At 39.2% G+C, this 15,203-nt stretch overlaps 1 protein-coding gene across 3 annotated transcripts; it reads left to right on the top strand.

Annotated features, from left to right (window-relative positions):
• Positions 1 to 539: 539 nt before the first annotated feature.
• rc3h1b (ring finger and CCCH-type domains 1b) lies at positions 540 to 14,948 on the top strand. Of its 3 annotated transcripts, none has more exons than XM_015034879.1 (20): positions 540 to 695; positions 2,447 to 2,877; positions 6,363 to 6,483; positions 7,287 to 7,526; positions 7,666 to 7,841; positions 8,008 to 8,208; positions 8,327 to 8,459; positions 9,118 to 9,236; positions 9,536 to 9,648; positions 9,733 to 9,969; positions 10,103 to 10,308; positions 10,759 to 11,141; positions 11,236 to 11,394; positions 11,538 to 11,690; positions 11,883 to 12,105; positions 12,313 to 12,400; positions 12,536 to 12,632; positions 12,856 to 13,047; positions 13,936 to 14,042; positions 14,372 to 14,948. In XM_015034879.1, the coding sequence occupies exons 2-20, from the start codon at positions 2,647 to 2,649 to the stop codon at positions 14,526 to 14,528; spliced, it is 3,336 nt and encodes a 1,111-aa protein (XP_014890365.1). In that variant the 5' UTR covers positions 540 to 695; positions 2,447 to 2,646; the 3' UTR covers positions 14,529 to 14,948. The 3 variants fall into 3 exon arrangements, with proteins under 3 accessions (XP_014890365.1, XP_014890364.1, XP_014890363.1); XM_015034878.1 differs by having other exon boundaries at positions 12,829 to 13,047; positions 13,939 to 14,042; XM_015034877.1 differs by having other exon boundaries at positions 542 to 695; positions 12,829 to 13,047.
• Positions 14,949 to 15,203: the final 255 nt, after the last annotated feature.

The raw sequence follows: 15,203 nt of genomic DNA, 5'->3' as shown, positions 1-15,203 counted from the left end.
GTCATTAACAATAATTGTTGCTGGTGCCTGTCTTCAGCTGTCACTGGGCGACGGATGGGATACACCCTGAGCAGATTGACAGAGGGCAATAGTGCACAGACAACCATGCATTCTCACAATCATATCTAAGGGCAGTTTAGAGACACGAATTACCTTAACAGTGGGAGGAATCCAGAGTACCCAGAGAGACCCCACACACGATACACATATTCCATATAAACAGACCTTAAGGCTGAGATTTGAAACTTTGACCTTCTTGTTGCAAAGCAACAGTAACTGTGCAACATGCAGCCCACCTGAAAATATGACCAGATCTTTGGATTTCACTATTGTAAAATGTGACTCACAAAGTTTAATTTTCTGAAGTTCCTTGAAAATTACAAAAAAAAAAATAAAATAAAAAATAATTGTCGAATGCCACAAAGACAATTTAAAACGAACCGCCATGTCTCAGTTTTTTGTTGTGCATGTCGTCCAATGTCAACAGAGGGCGCTATTTAGACATGGTTGCGCGCGCACAAGCACACGCACGTAAACACGTCCGGGCCCAGCTAGCTCTAACCGGCTAGCAGGACTGTTGACAGTGCACCTCCCCGAAACATCGGCAGCAGCGAAGCTGCAGAGTCGACATGGCAGGAAAATATCGCAACAGTTTTGTAAAGAAAGATGAAATACTTCCAAGTCATTTGGAATAAGTGAGTAGTAACGATAATTATCATTTTATTATCACGTGAAAGTAACATTAGTGGCCATAGTGTTAGTTTAGTCAAGTTAATGACGCATAGCGATGGTTAGTAGCAGATATAAAGATTTAGCTAAAGGGAGGAGTTGCTAACATTTGTTCGTTAGCCTGTTAGCCCTTGGTGTTTCTTTTTACAAGAAGCGTTCCTTAACCCATCTCTAAGACTGGATTAACGCATGTCAATAACGAGAACTTCAAATATTATTTCATATTGTATTGAAATGGGTGCCCATTATGTACACAAATACATTTACATTAAATGTTTGTTTGCTAGTGCCAGATGCTAGCGTTACATAATATCACAGCAAGTCAAGCGATAGTCTGCTACCTATCGTTTTCTTGACCAAAGATATATATAGCAACTAGAGTTCTCGACAGAATATGAATTTGAAATCTACAGTGACACTGAGGATAATAACTACGTTATAGCCAAATAAACCCATGCCTAAAACAGTTAAATCGATTGCTTTGAACTAACGCCGTTTACTTTTTAGCTAAGCTAGCCAACTAGCCTCCCATAGCCTACTTCGCTAGTAGTTAGCCAGCGAATCGCTTAGTTTGTCACATACACAGAATAATTTACAACAAAACACAAAAACCTTATGTGTCATGCTCATCGAATAAATTACACAAACTCTCAACATTGAAGTCGTAGTGTTACGACTTCCTAAAGGCGAGATTTGGCATCTTGCTGTAGGGACTTCGGTGACGGCTAGCTCGGCATCCTTTGTCCATAGTCATAGTAGTTACAGGCTCCTGTTTGCAGGCCCCACAGCTGTTGTTTTTCTCGTTCACTTCGGTTGTGGATTTTAAGCATGTCTTCTTATATTTAATATTTGGTTTGTAATGGGTGAGCTGTGTACGCCAGAGAAAATGTAATTTTACTATATTATACGACGGTAAAATCGTAAACCTACTTGTTTAGATTGTTGTTTTCAGATACATATGATCAGAGATGTTAGCAAATTGCTCAAAAGTGTTGTCTGTGAAGACAAACGATTTCATCTGCACGAACAAAAAAAGAAGATTTGAAGAATATACCAGCATAATCTGCTGATTTAAAACAAACTAAAAGCTTAATTTCAAGAATAATTTATGGCCTTTAATTTAAATGTAAAATGGAGATTGTGACCCAGAATCTAAAAAAAATTGAATACTTTGTTTAGCCACTGGATGTTTTACCAGTTTAGTGGCTAGAATAAACATCTGTAAATTTGATTAGTAATAGAATTCTTATTTCACCAAAGGCTAGTGATAACTGATATGCAATGACATTTTCACCATTATAAACAGCAACAAAGGATATTCTGCCATGGAATAAAGGCATTCAGCTTCCATATTTTTTCCAGTGTAAAAACAAATACATTCTGAAGTTTATTTATGTGTACAACTTTTAATACAAACTGCATATTGTGTGCTCATTATACATCAGTTTCTTTTTGGAATAAAGGTACTTGAAAACGTTAGCTTTTAGGCTATTTAGTTTTGTTAAACTAAAACTGCAGCAATAAGCCTTGGTTATGTGATGAATAGGAATTAAAAACACAGTAGCCTGCAGTGAAATGCATAACATGTCTTTTTTTTTGTAGGCTTGGAAAGAGTTGAGTTGATTGAGTTGTCACAACATTTTGACATGTTTGCTAAATCGTTTAATTTACCGAAGATCTTAACAATTTCCTCTTTTCTTTTTTTTCTCTCCTGCAGTATTCATCACGAGATGTGATCCACCATCCACAATGTGTGAGGACATTTAAGAACGATTTAGTTCGGAAAAAAAAACAAATCTTGATTCCAGTGGAATCTTCCATATATCTATATATATATAATTATTATATTTTTTTTTTCCTTTGTGTTAATTCTTACTTACATTTATATATACACACCCATCCCACCAACATATAACCATGCCTGTGCAAGCGCCACAATGGACAGAGTTTCTGCTGTGCCCAATCTGCACACAGACCTTTGAAGAGACTGTTCGCCGGCCCATCAGCTTGGGCTGTGGACATACTGTGTGCAAGATGTGCCTGAACAAGTTGCACCGCAAGGCCTGTCCCTTTGACCAGACGGCCATCAGCACAGACATCGAACAGTTACCTGTGAACACAGCCCTGTTGCAGCTGGTGGGAGGCCAGGTAAGACATGAGCCTGTGTTGGATTTGTCATTCATTACCATCAGCAGTTCACATTGTCTGTGCAAAGATCCTCTCAATGCATGGACCTAAGGTAATATTGGGGTTGCAGAACAGCTTAAGACACTCTGTTACACAACACCAACAACCTCATTAAGCAATGAACTGTATTTTATTGGTTTACTGAGTGCTGGAACAATGTGTAGAGCTGTATTTCTGTGAGGCAATGTTTAATCAGCAGGGTGAGGCACAGCGTTTTTTTTTGTTTTTTTTTTTTTCTTCCTTGAGGCACAGCTGATGGCGTCGGTAGTGCCGTAATGGAAACTCTCAGTGCATCAATCATAAAACGAATGTTTTGTCAGATGCAGTCTAGGTGATGGTGTGTGCTGATGCTACGCCATATGACACCAGACTGACTAAATAATGTTACATATGTACAGAGAAGTTCCTTGTACATTTTCTTCTCCTTCTCAGTTAATAAATATGCTTTGACATAAGTCCATGTAAAACTTGTATAAATTACATTTTAGTAATAGGATCCAGTGTGTGTACTTTCCAAAGCTGAAGCAATCTATAGTCATGTTTTAAATGTTGCAAAATAGATTCCGAATGAATGATGGTAACATGTTAGGACATTATAGCCATAAGTTGGTGTGATTATCACGTCAGTAAACCAATTTTGTTGAAATTTGCTTAGTTCATGTATAATCAGCAAAATAGATGATTGGCTTCCCTTTCTATAACGTGTCAGGGCTACATAAAATGCAACATTTTTGTTCAACATATTGTTTAAAAATATAATGGGCAAATTTCACATAGTGAATTTGGTCACCTATTGAGCTATTAAGACACGTTTCTTGTCTTATATGGTTTTCATGATTGGGACTGAAGAGATAATAAAATGCTAACCTCAGTAGAGTCACCGTTTTGTCTTTTTAAATAATATTCATACAATGGACTGATTAAAACAATCTGTTCCCTCCCACCAGAACACAGAGCAAAAACAAATTACAGTTTCTGTAATTAAACTTTAGTGCCAGAAATTATACAAGACTGTCTCGCGTTTTAATCTTTGTTTCTCATTTTTGGCTTGCTTTCATTTTAATTAGACATCACAGCTACTCATTTAAAAAAAACAAAAAAAAAACATATACATTTTAACTGTCTGTGTTAAATTAGTTGTTAAAACTGTAAGAAAATAGAAACCGAAACAGTTCTCTCATGTTTAAGCAATTATCACACAAAACAGATGGATTAAACCTACCTCCTCCCCCGCAGTAACAGTACTGGGCATAAAAACACAATAGTATTTATCCAAGTATGAGCAATTATTACATGGATTAATTCAAGCTGGGATTCACAGTTGAGCTGCAGTTGCTTAAGGTAAAGCTAAAACATCTTCCTGAAATGTATTCTGTGAAGCAAGTTCAACAAACCTGAGTTTTTGTGTTGCATGACTTGAGAAAACCTTGAACTGGACTTTGTAATAGTTAGGATGTTACTCTAGCTCTCTGGTTCCTTGTGGTCTTTTGATGTTGTGTTGCAATGTAAAAGGAATGTTTTAACAAGATAGCTAAAGCTTTTATTATTTTCTTCTTCTTTCACTTAAAAACAACCATCTTGACAAATATCAACAGATGCACTGGCAGACAAAGCAATGTTTTCTCAAATGAGTGTTGTTTAAATGTATTATTCTGAGTGGTGAGCTGTGACCCGCTTTGTGAAAAACGAATGTCAATGAAAATATTTAGCGGATAAATTGGGTTATTTATTTTAGAATTTAGATGAATGTAATTGTAGTACACAGTCTGTTATTTCAGTTCATATGACTCAACATTGAAGATCTGTCTGTCTGATGACTGATGATTGTTGTTTCAGTTTGACTCTTCCGTCTAACGGGTGGTTTTTTTTTGTTGTTTTTTTTTTTTTGAAAGGCTTTCTTCTTACAATCTGCACAAAACTATAATCTTATGCTCTATCATCACTTTAACTTACTGTTATGATAATTATGGTATATGAACTTCTGGTCTTTTATCTTTAAATTATTTAAATTATATGATCTGTACCAGCTAAACAAAAAAAAAAAAAAAAAACAACCTTTAAACATGTTACAAAATGTACAAAAACATACCACAGTTTGCTCCATATAGTTATCTATCAAGGAAAAACGCATGTCTCTGTGGAGCTCGCGATTTTCCTCTTTGTTTGTTCAAACACAGCAAACAAAGTTGGTTTAGTGCCTTGTTGATGTTTGCTCAGGCTGTTGTTAACTCAGCATTGTGGAATCAGACGAGTGACAACAGTGTAGTTGGAGAGGAGCTCTACTTCTGGTTCTGCTCACTTCACATCTTCTCATCAACTCAACTCTGACACTACCCGTTGGACAGAGGAACAGCAGTGGTGGTTCAATCTCTAACCACCTTGCTGCCTTGTTCATGTCACATATCACACCGATGTGGGAACAAGGCTTGGTCGAAAAGTGTTTTGTGACCGTGGCAACAGACAAATGTTATGACCTTCAGTAAGTAGGTCTTCAGCCTGCTGGGTTTAAGGTACCAGGGATGGAGGATTGCATTATATTATTAATTAATTGCATTCTTCCCAAACTCGACAGTGGTTTATTAGAGGTGGTGTGTAAAAGAAGCACATTTTACCATTAGTCTTTAAAATAATAGAGGATAAAATGTATATAATTAATGGACACCTGACTTCAGAAACATAATTTCAGATGAAAACAAAGGCAGCTTTCATGTTCTACTTTAGTACTACTATAATCCTTACTACTTTAGTAGAAAGGATTATACTCAGCAGATTTATGCAATTAACGTGAGATTTACAAATTTTACTATCACATTATTTTTTTGCAAAAATGAATATTTTAATAAACCATCATGATCTCAGTCATAGATCAGAATCATTTTGGTAACCATTTTGTTGGTCGTCATTAATATCATTTGCATTAATAAAATTGTATGTTAAGCTAAATAGATGTTAGAGCATAGTTTAGTTATCGGGACAGCAAAACTATAAGATCGATCAGGATTGGTGTAATAAGTTAAATGCTTCTGAAGTATACTGCTCAAAAAAATAAAGGGAACATTTCACTTTAATTTTGTGTGTGGCTCCAAATCCAGGCCTCCATTGGTTAATAAATTTGATTTCCATTGATGATTTTTGTGTGATTTTGTTGTCAGCACATTCAACTTTGTACAGAACAAAGTATTCAATGAGAATATTTCATTCATTCAGATCTAGGATGTGTTATTTGAGTGTTCCCTTTATTTTTTTGAGCAGTGTATATTTATTCCACTATTACTATAAGGATGCAAACCTTCGCTTGTACAGACATACAATTAGGTCTTTTTTTTCTTTGTTTTAAAATGTTTCAAGAAATAATAGTTTTGTGCTCTGTAAGTACAGTTTCCGTGCAAAACACATATAACACACTACATAGTGACCAAATTTTGCTCTTTTATTTTCCCCTCCAGGTTCCCAAGGCTCAGCCGGTTGCCTTGATTACAAGTCCAGAGGACACTCAGAACTATGAGGTGGCTAGACAGTGTGTGGAGGAGCTGGCCCTGTACCTCAAACCCCTCAGCAACACCCGAGGTACCCAACTTATTGTTTGATGCCTTCATTCAGCATAACCTACTTTTCAGCCAAAATTGTAAACTCTTTTGTGTTCCCACAGGTGTAAAACACAGAAATCTACATTTTGAAATGTTTCTGTTTCATACTGAAAATAACAGTTTGTTCAAAATGTTAGCTTTTCTGTTTAATGGGGAATTATACAAAGAACCTAAAAAAAAAAGTCAAGTTTTGTGTTTCTGTAAAAATATTTTAAACTTTCTGCCTCATTTGCCTTCTAATTACAGATTTATGGGCATATCCCTCTATTTAACGTGTACAGATAATTTACACAAATAACGTCTTAAACAGGTTAAAAAAAATATGTAATGGCTGCTTTTATGCAAGCCTTGATGTAATGTTTTTCTTTAAAAACATTTAGAAACTCGGCCAAGTTAATGTTTAACATGAGATTGAGAAATAACTGCACATTGAACGATTGGACACACTTGGAATAGAAAAAAACCTCTGTAACAAAAGTAAAATTAACTTTTTGCATTATAACTTATTATTATAAAGTATCTGAATGAAACAAAATTATTCATCAATATTTTGTAAAACACAGCAGTTATGAATCTCAGAAATAACCAGTGAGATTATTGCTGAGGAGAAATTGTGAAAGACGCCATAATGAGGGAATCACAGGTTTAGAGGTTAATGTCATTTGACAGATAAGTATTTTTATCTAGCCTATTAAGAGTACTATATGGTATATCATGTTCTGAGAAAATCGCTGTGTAGAGGCGAATGGTTTGTAAGTAATGTATGATTAAATATCTTTCCAGGTGTGGGTCTGAGCAGCACAGCCCAAAGCATGCTGAGTCGACCCATGCAAAGGAAATTGGTAACTCTAGTCCACTGCCAGCTGGTGGAGGAGGAGGGACGGGTCAGAGCCATGAGAGCGGCGCGCTCTCTTGGCGAGCGAACTGTCACCGAACTCATCTTGCAGCACCAGAATCCCCAGCAGCTGTCCTCTAATCTGTGGGCCGCTGTTCGTGCACGGGGCTGTCAGTTCCTAGGCCCAGGTAGGTGTCTGTTACATGTCAAGTGACACCGCCACACAGACAGTAAATTATTCTGCTTGTGTTTAATTAAAATTTCAGAAGCCTTTGAAAGTCCACTGTTACTCAAAAATGATCACCGTTGTCTCTTTTCCGACGCCAGCAATGCAGGAGGAAGCCCTGAAGTTGGTTCTCCTCGCTTTGGAAGATGGTTCGGCTTTGTCCAGAAAAGTGTTGGTTCTTTTTGTAGTCCAAAGGCTTGAACCACGCTTTCCTCAGGCCTCGAAAACCAGCATAGGCCATGTGGTACAGCTGCTTTACAGAGCTTCCTGCTTCAAGGTACGTCAACAAGAGTTACACTAGTGCTGCTTAATAAGATTGGTTGACTCAACATATCTGTAACATGGTCTACGCAGAAATAAGAGTTTAGCAATCTGTGATTTATTTAGAAAATACTGTGTTGAATGTAGGACGTTAAAATAGTCTCCCTCTTCTGTGATTGAAGGTTACCAAACGGGATGAAGATTCATCTCTCATGCAGCTGAAAGAGGAGTTTCGTACGTACGAGGCTCTGCGGCGGGAGCATGACTCTCAGATTGTTCAGATCGCCATGGAAGGGGGGTTGCGCATCGCGCCTGACCAGTGGTCTTCTCTGTTGTATGGAGATCAGTCACACAAGTCACATATGCAGTCTATCATAGATAAGGTATGTGACAAAGCAGTTATTTTCTGCATTCATAGTTTTGACTCAAGTAGTCACAGTAGCCCAGTTATTAAGAGATTTTTGCAAGCCATTATTTTCTGTGTCTTTTCTTCCGTTGCAGCTGCAGACCCCGGCATCTTTTGCTCAAAGTGTGCAGGAGCTGACAATTGCACTGCAAAGGACTGGGGACCCAGCCAACCTCAACAGACTACGACCCCACTTAGAGCTGCTGGCAAACATCGATCCCAGTCCCGGTAAGAAGCACGCGAACATCAACTGTCTTGCTTGTTGAAACTTGCAAGGTGGATGAATAAAGACGCATCAATCAGAATTTTGTCATGGTTGTTTTTGTGTTTCAAACGCTCTGATTTTGTTCCAAAGACTGTAACATGAAATATAAAAACAGCATTTAAAATGTGTTTTTTTCTGTTAATTGAATTAGGAAGAGATGTGACGCAAGACCACGTTTTAGTCTTTTTATTATGAAACGGAGAGAAGTTGGTTATGGATTTTTTTATTGTATTTTGCATCCCGTACTTGTCATTGGCATTGGGGGCATTACTAAAACTGTAGAAGTATCGTAGCCAGTGTAAGTTTAAATCACAGAAGGGTAAAACAGAGTATCTGTGCAAAACTTACCTGCTAAACTTGTCTTGCTTTTTTCAGCTTTTTCAGTTTCATTTTAAATGGCTTCTTGCAACTCTTTGCACTTAAATGTTTAACGCATCATAGACAAAAAAAAACTGACTAACTTTAGTGTGAAAGTTATTATGAAGTGGTCGTCAGCTAAGTTCTTTAAGAACCCGTACAAATAATGTGTAGTTTTGTCTAAATCTAAATAATGACTTTATGAATTTTCTCATTTTCTTTCTCTCTCTTTTTTTTTTTTTCTTTCTATGTCCAATTTTTCAGATGCTCCTCCGCCAACATGGGAGCAGCTTGAGAAGGGGTTGGTAGCAGTGAAAACAGTGGTCCATGGCCTGGTTGATTTCATTCAAAACCACAGCAAAAAAGGAGCTGATCCTCAACAGGTTAGTGTTTTATAATTATTTTAAAGACTCAAGTAAACCTAAAAAAAAAAAAAATGCTGATCTGCATTAAATCTGTGGTGTTCAGTAAATATTTTGATATCCTTTTGGTCTGTCCTAATTTTATTGATTAATTTTAGCCTTTCTCCAAATAGTCTTCAAATAGACTTGACCGAAAAACCGAATGCGTTTCCTTGTACATTGAAAGTTTTGCCTTTTTAATATGTCAAAAGGTCTTCGGACAACAAGTATTTACTTGTTGCTCCATCAACACAAAGGTTATGTTGTCTTGTTCTCTTCAGCCTCCTCAGCACAGCAAATATAAAACATACATGTGTCGTGACATGAAGCAGAAAGGCGGCTGTCCTCGCGGTGCCAGCTGTACCTTTGCCCACTCTCAGGAAGAACTAGAGAAGTAAGTGTAAATATGTTAAACCTTTGTCCACTATCTCTACAGCATTTTGTTTGGTCTTTTGCAAAGCCTTTTATTGTTCACCAGGTATCGTAAGATGAATAAGCGCATGGCGGGTCGCTCAGGAGTGGTGTTTCCAGACGACGGCCTTACTCCTGATGTAACGGTGACCCGAAAGCATTCACCAGTCACCAATGGCAGCGTCGCGCCGAACTTGCCCCAATTAGTCGCCCGCGGCACCGACACAGTCCCATATGAGTTGCTGTCTAAAACTGCCAAGCAGGACGGAGGAAGTCCAAGTGTTCCTGGATCGCCACCAGATGTGTAAGTGCCTAAAAACTGACCGGCACCACTTAGTTACACTGATTTCTGTGTATGTACAGATTCGTTGGGTATGTTGTAACCAAAGAAGAACATGGGGTGCACTGTGTAAAGCTGAAATGCTTCATTCCTTTAGCCTGGACTCCATGCCCAAAAGCAGTATACCACTGCCACCTCATGCAATGGCTCACCCCAGGATACCAGCAGATCACCTCACAGGGGTCAAGCATATCCCCGGGGTCCCCAGGGGCTCTCCAGTTTATCCCCAACCACAACCCCGTGACGTATATGACATTCGTCCCCCACCTGCCTCTCAGTATGAGCCGCCACAGTACCCAGGAGGTAGGTTTAAAAAGGCGTTCAAATAATCTTATCAAAGACAAATGTGTGGTTTTTGTTTTACTTCCCAAGAAAATCTGTCAATTTAAAGCAACAGTAAAATAAAGAGAAACAACTGAGTCTTTGTTGAGTGTTAAGTTCTCATTTGCTGCATGGGCCAGAAAAGCTACAAAGTAGTATAAATTGATTCCACATTTTAAACAAACTAAAATGGGAATAAAACAATATAATTAGCTCCTTTGTATATTTCACCTAATATTGTAGAAGTATTTGACTTATTCAAGAATATCACATGAATTTTATCTTTATAGCTCCTTGACAACTACCGTTCTGTAAACTGTAGAAGAAATTATCAGGAAAGCATGATGGTGTTTTACCTAAACCAGGATGATAAAAATCTATATTTTGTGATCTTAAAATAAATTCTTGACGTTTTTTTGTGTGTTTGCTCAGGTTATCCCTACCAACAGCCAACACAGTATGTCCGGGAATACATCCGTAACCCCCCTCCGCCGAGTGAGTCAGGACCCCCTTACCATGACCCTTACAGCGGCTACAGCACTCCGGACCGCCCCTACCCCTCCCAGCACTCTGGCCCACCTTTTCCCTACTCCCACCCATCTCACTATGACAGAGGTCACCACAGTACCTACAACGTCCCTCCCCCGCCCCCTCAGCCTTATCCGTCTCAGAGGGATCCCCTCGATGTCCCGCCCCCCTCAGCGGGGCAGGCCAACTCTCTCTACCACCAAGAAGCGAGTTCCCGGGACAGATACGCCCCAGACGGCTACTATCCTCCGGGTTCCCAGCCTCCACCTATGAGGACCTACGTCAGGGTATGTCAGCTGTGAATATTTCTTGTTTTGAATGCAGGTGGTCTAGGCCGTCTGGAGTTGACTAGTGGTATTTTTGTATGTGTTGGTTCATAAGGGGTCACAATACAGCGGTTCACAGCCCAGCCTGGACTATCTCCACCGACGACGGCAGGAACTGTTATCTCAGCTGGCAGAAAGGAAGGTGATCTCTCCTCCACCATTTGCTGCCTCCCCCACTCTTTCACATCCCTTCCCCAGCGACTACCCCCCTGAGGTTAGCACAGTATAAATTTTCTACTTTCACATTGTGCTGTTTACTTCCAGAAAGCACTCGTGTTTATTGAGTCAAAATGTTCGAGAGCTCATTGTTAGATGGTATAGAATCTGTTTTTAATAACCTTGTTTTCTTGCGTGCAGTATGGCGACGAGAGCTCCAAAACGATGAAATGCAGAGAGCCCGACTACACGGGGCAGTACTCGCCCTGGTCCTGCGAAACCATTGGCTCTTATATTAACTCAAAGGATGCCAAACCTAAGAACCTTATGGCTCCTGGTAGCATGGAGATGATGGTAAGTTCAGATGAGTGACCCCTATTTATTTCTGCTGGGAGTGGGAAATGTGGAACAAGTTTTCTTCTTGACACATTAATTTGGTTTATACTCAGCAATCGTTAATTCAAGCTCTAATGTCGATGGACTTTGTTTTGCTCCATATAATGATCTCATGATCTCTTCTTCCTGTCTCCTCTTTGTTTCTGTCAGAATGTGGACGATAAAGGTCAGAGGGAGCCATCATTGGAGGCCCCTCGCAGGGGAACAGAAGTGAAAGATGATGACCCTATTATACCTTTTGGCCCCCAGCCCACTGTGTCACGCTTTGGCGCCATCTCCCGCACTTCAAAGACTGGCTATCAGACCACTGGCCCAGTGCAAGCTATGGCTTCCACTCTTCAGAACCCCAACTCTAAACACATGACCATGCCTGGTAAGATTTAAATTAGGATTTCCAACTAAACCCTGAAAAGTCACTAAAATTGTTTTTCTTAACTGATTCATTTTTATTTTTATTGTATGGGATTCATCTTTTGTCTATCGGGTACACGTATTCAATTAATCTCTGAATTAATGTATGAGCCGGTATATCAGCGATATCGACTGATGTTCGTTAATATCTGTCATCTTCCTGCTGTAGATTACTCATATGGAAGTCATGGAGCATGGGCTGGAGCTTCATACCCCTCCCACCAGACTGCCTCCTCCTCTCAGGGACACTTTGAGCGGTGAGCCCTTGTTCCCCCCAAACACCTCTGTTGATTTTCCAGTTATTTTGATGTGATTTAATAAGTCTTATGAGTGCCTTTAAGTAAGCTTGAGACGTTGAAATGTTGTTGAACCAGTTCATTGTATTTTCACAGCCTTCCCATGACAACCCCAGATCGAGAACAGTTAAAGATTGAGCTGCAGCAGGTCAATCAGCAGATCACTCAACAGACTCAGATGCACAACATAGAGGTATGTAGGATGGATCTGAAGCTAAGCTTGAGTAATGTGGTGCTTTTAAAGTGGGAAAAAAAAGAAGAATGAAAAGCTTTTCGATTCTGATGAAATTAAGTTATGAAAATGTTTAGATTTATATATCTTATGGCATTTTTGTTTTTTGCCCACATTTTCCTGTTTCCAGTCTTTTTACTTTGTCTCAATGCTGCAGGCCGCCAGTAACTCTTTGCTCCTGCAGAGGGAGGCCAGCGCATTGGTCGTCCAGCCTGTGCAACCCAGCCAGGGCTCAGCGGCAGTGGTTCCACAGCAACCGCAGCCCAAATGGCCAGTAGGGGGTGCCGGAGTGCCAGCTGTCTCCAATGAGCAGTTAAGCTTGGAGCTCCACCAGGTGGAGAGAGAAATTGGCAAGAGGACCCGAGAGATGGCTTTGGTAGGAAACTTTCTGTATCCGTGTATGACTGGTTTCTAATATAGCTGACAGGCAGATGTGTTCAAAGTATTGATGTTCTCTTCTGAAGTAGAAGTACAAATAGTTGTATGAAAAAACTGGTAAAATGACAGATTGAACTCCTTTTCTTAAGTAAAGGTATAAAAGTACAAATTTTGGACCCGAGAACAAAAAGACAAAAAGAAAGTAATTTTACTTTCAGTAATACAAAATGACCTTCAATTAAGTCTAAAATACTAAAAAAGTTTTCGTCATACAAAATGTCTTACAACACAGATGACTACTACTAAATAACACCCAAACATACAAGCTTACCTTTTTGTGTTTTAGAAGGTTTGATGGCAAGTTCTTGAATGCCAGAAACTCATGGTTGATAAAACAGAGCATTTGCCACAAATCGTTGTTCGTTTGTTGAGCAGACGACCTGGAAACATATGAGCCGATATATCCGCAGTCTTATCCTTTAAATAAGGCCGTTGATGGGGAAAGCCTCAGAATTAGTTTTTCCTTTATTTTGCAATGTTACTTCATGTTTTTCTCACACACAAATGTGTTTTTCTTCTGTTTTTGGTATTTTTGGCATCTGACTGTTGCGTTACCACCACTTTGACAAACTTTCTGTCCATGAGGTGGACATTTTAAAATGGCTTCACTCCTTCCCCCCCCCCACCATGAAAGTAATCCAGGGAGTGGAAAGCACAAATATTTGTCTTAAGATATAAGGAGTAAAAGTAAGAAATTGTCAGAAAAATTAATACCTTAGTACAGATGCTTGACAAACCTTACATTATTTGACACCTCTACTGATGGGAGGGTTTTTTTTTTTTGTTTGTTTTTTTTTTCCGTATTTATTTATGTTTCTCTCCATAGCAGGAAAACCAAGTAGCTCATGATGTTCAACAGTACAAAATGCAGCCTGCAGAGAATGGACAACCAGAGCACGAGAACCAGCTGGAAGAAATCTCTCTGGCTCTCGGGTGAGTATAACCTTAGCTCAACTTTGTAGGAGACATTCATTTTTTATCAGATGGCCAAATTCTACATTCTTATATTAAGTCGCTGCAGTTTCTGTTCAGCCTCCCCTTTCAGGTTTTGGAGGTAATTGATTAAATTGTTTCCCTCTGCTGCTATGTATCGGAATCATTTTGTTGTGAAGTTATGGCAGCCAGGAAATAAAGGCACCATGACATGCATATGTAGCAGAAATTGGTGTCTTTTAATATGTCTTTTTTTTTTTTCTTGCATCTTTTCTGTCTTTTGTTCTTATATGTGCTTATACAGCTCTCTTTCTCCACTTCTCATTCAGCGAAGTGTCCAACGGCTCCAGCAGTCTGCAAGAAAATGCAGTGGGCGGGTCCATGATGTCACTGACCAATAAGACGGCTGGATTGAGCATGTGTTCTGATCCAGTTGTTGCTGGTTCAGAGATGCAGAAGAATGGCGTTGTCCACTCCTGCTCATAGGAACACACACTTATGTACACACACTTACACACACACACACACACACACACACACAAACAAACGCATACAAGATGCTCATTTGAAAAGCATGCACAGGCACACATACACCCATTCTATTTAGAAGATGAGCAGTATCTGCCGTGATGATTTTCTTTCTTTTTGTTCTGTGAATGAGCTTTTTTATGACTTTCCTTGCCTGGAAACCAGAGCATATAATAACATTTCTTTTGTGTCATTTCTTTCTTTTTTTTTTCTTTTTTTGTACTGGTATTTGATTAACAAAGCTCAAAATTTATACATCAGGAAAAATAAATGGTGGTGATGATGACAGCATGTGTATATTTATTAAAATTGATAAAACGCCATAAAAGCAGAATTAAACTTAATACCCTCTCACTCCCCCCAGGAAAAAAAAAAAAAGCAGGTCGTTTGCCTGTAGGGCCGTACTTGTAGTTTGAACTGTTACATGCAGAGGTGCACAAGTGAGAAAGCACTTTTACATCACACACATTTCAAGGAGCTTGTAATGTGACTTTAATATAGGAAAGAGCTAACGTGTGGCTCGGCGCTCACCCCCAAAATCGTAACGAGAGGTTGGCCAGACGCAGACGTCTGTGGAGGGAAAACACATAAATTTCACCCGTTATTCGGCCAAAATGGACACGTCAGGTGCTT

This window comes from Poecilia latipinna, unplaced genomic scaffold (assembly GCF_001443285.1).
Source record: "Poecilia latipinna isolate Pla-1442-1.1 unplaced genomic scaffold, P_latipinna-1.0 Scaffold316, whole genome shotgun sequence".
NCBI lineage: Eukaryota > Metazoa > Chordata > Actinopteri > Cyprinodontiformes > Poeciliidae > Poecilia > Poecilia latipinna.
Note: the sequence above shows the minus strand (reverse complement) of the source record. Positions and strands in the feature narration are given on the sequence as shown.

Coding starts and splice junctions, on each gene's coding strand:
- rc3h1b (XM_015034877.1), top strand. CDS start 2,647: ATGCCTGTGCAAGCGCCACAATGGACAGAGTTTCTGCTGTGCCCAATC. Junction 10,309..10,758: donor GCCGCCACAGTACCCAGGAG/GTAGGTTTAAAA, acceptor GTGTTTGCTCAG/GTTATCCCTACCAACAGCCA. Junction 11,395..11,537: donor CCAGCGACTACCCCCCTGAG/GTTAGCACAGTA, acceptor TCTTGCGTGCAG/TATGGCGACGAGAGCTCCAA.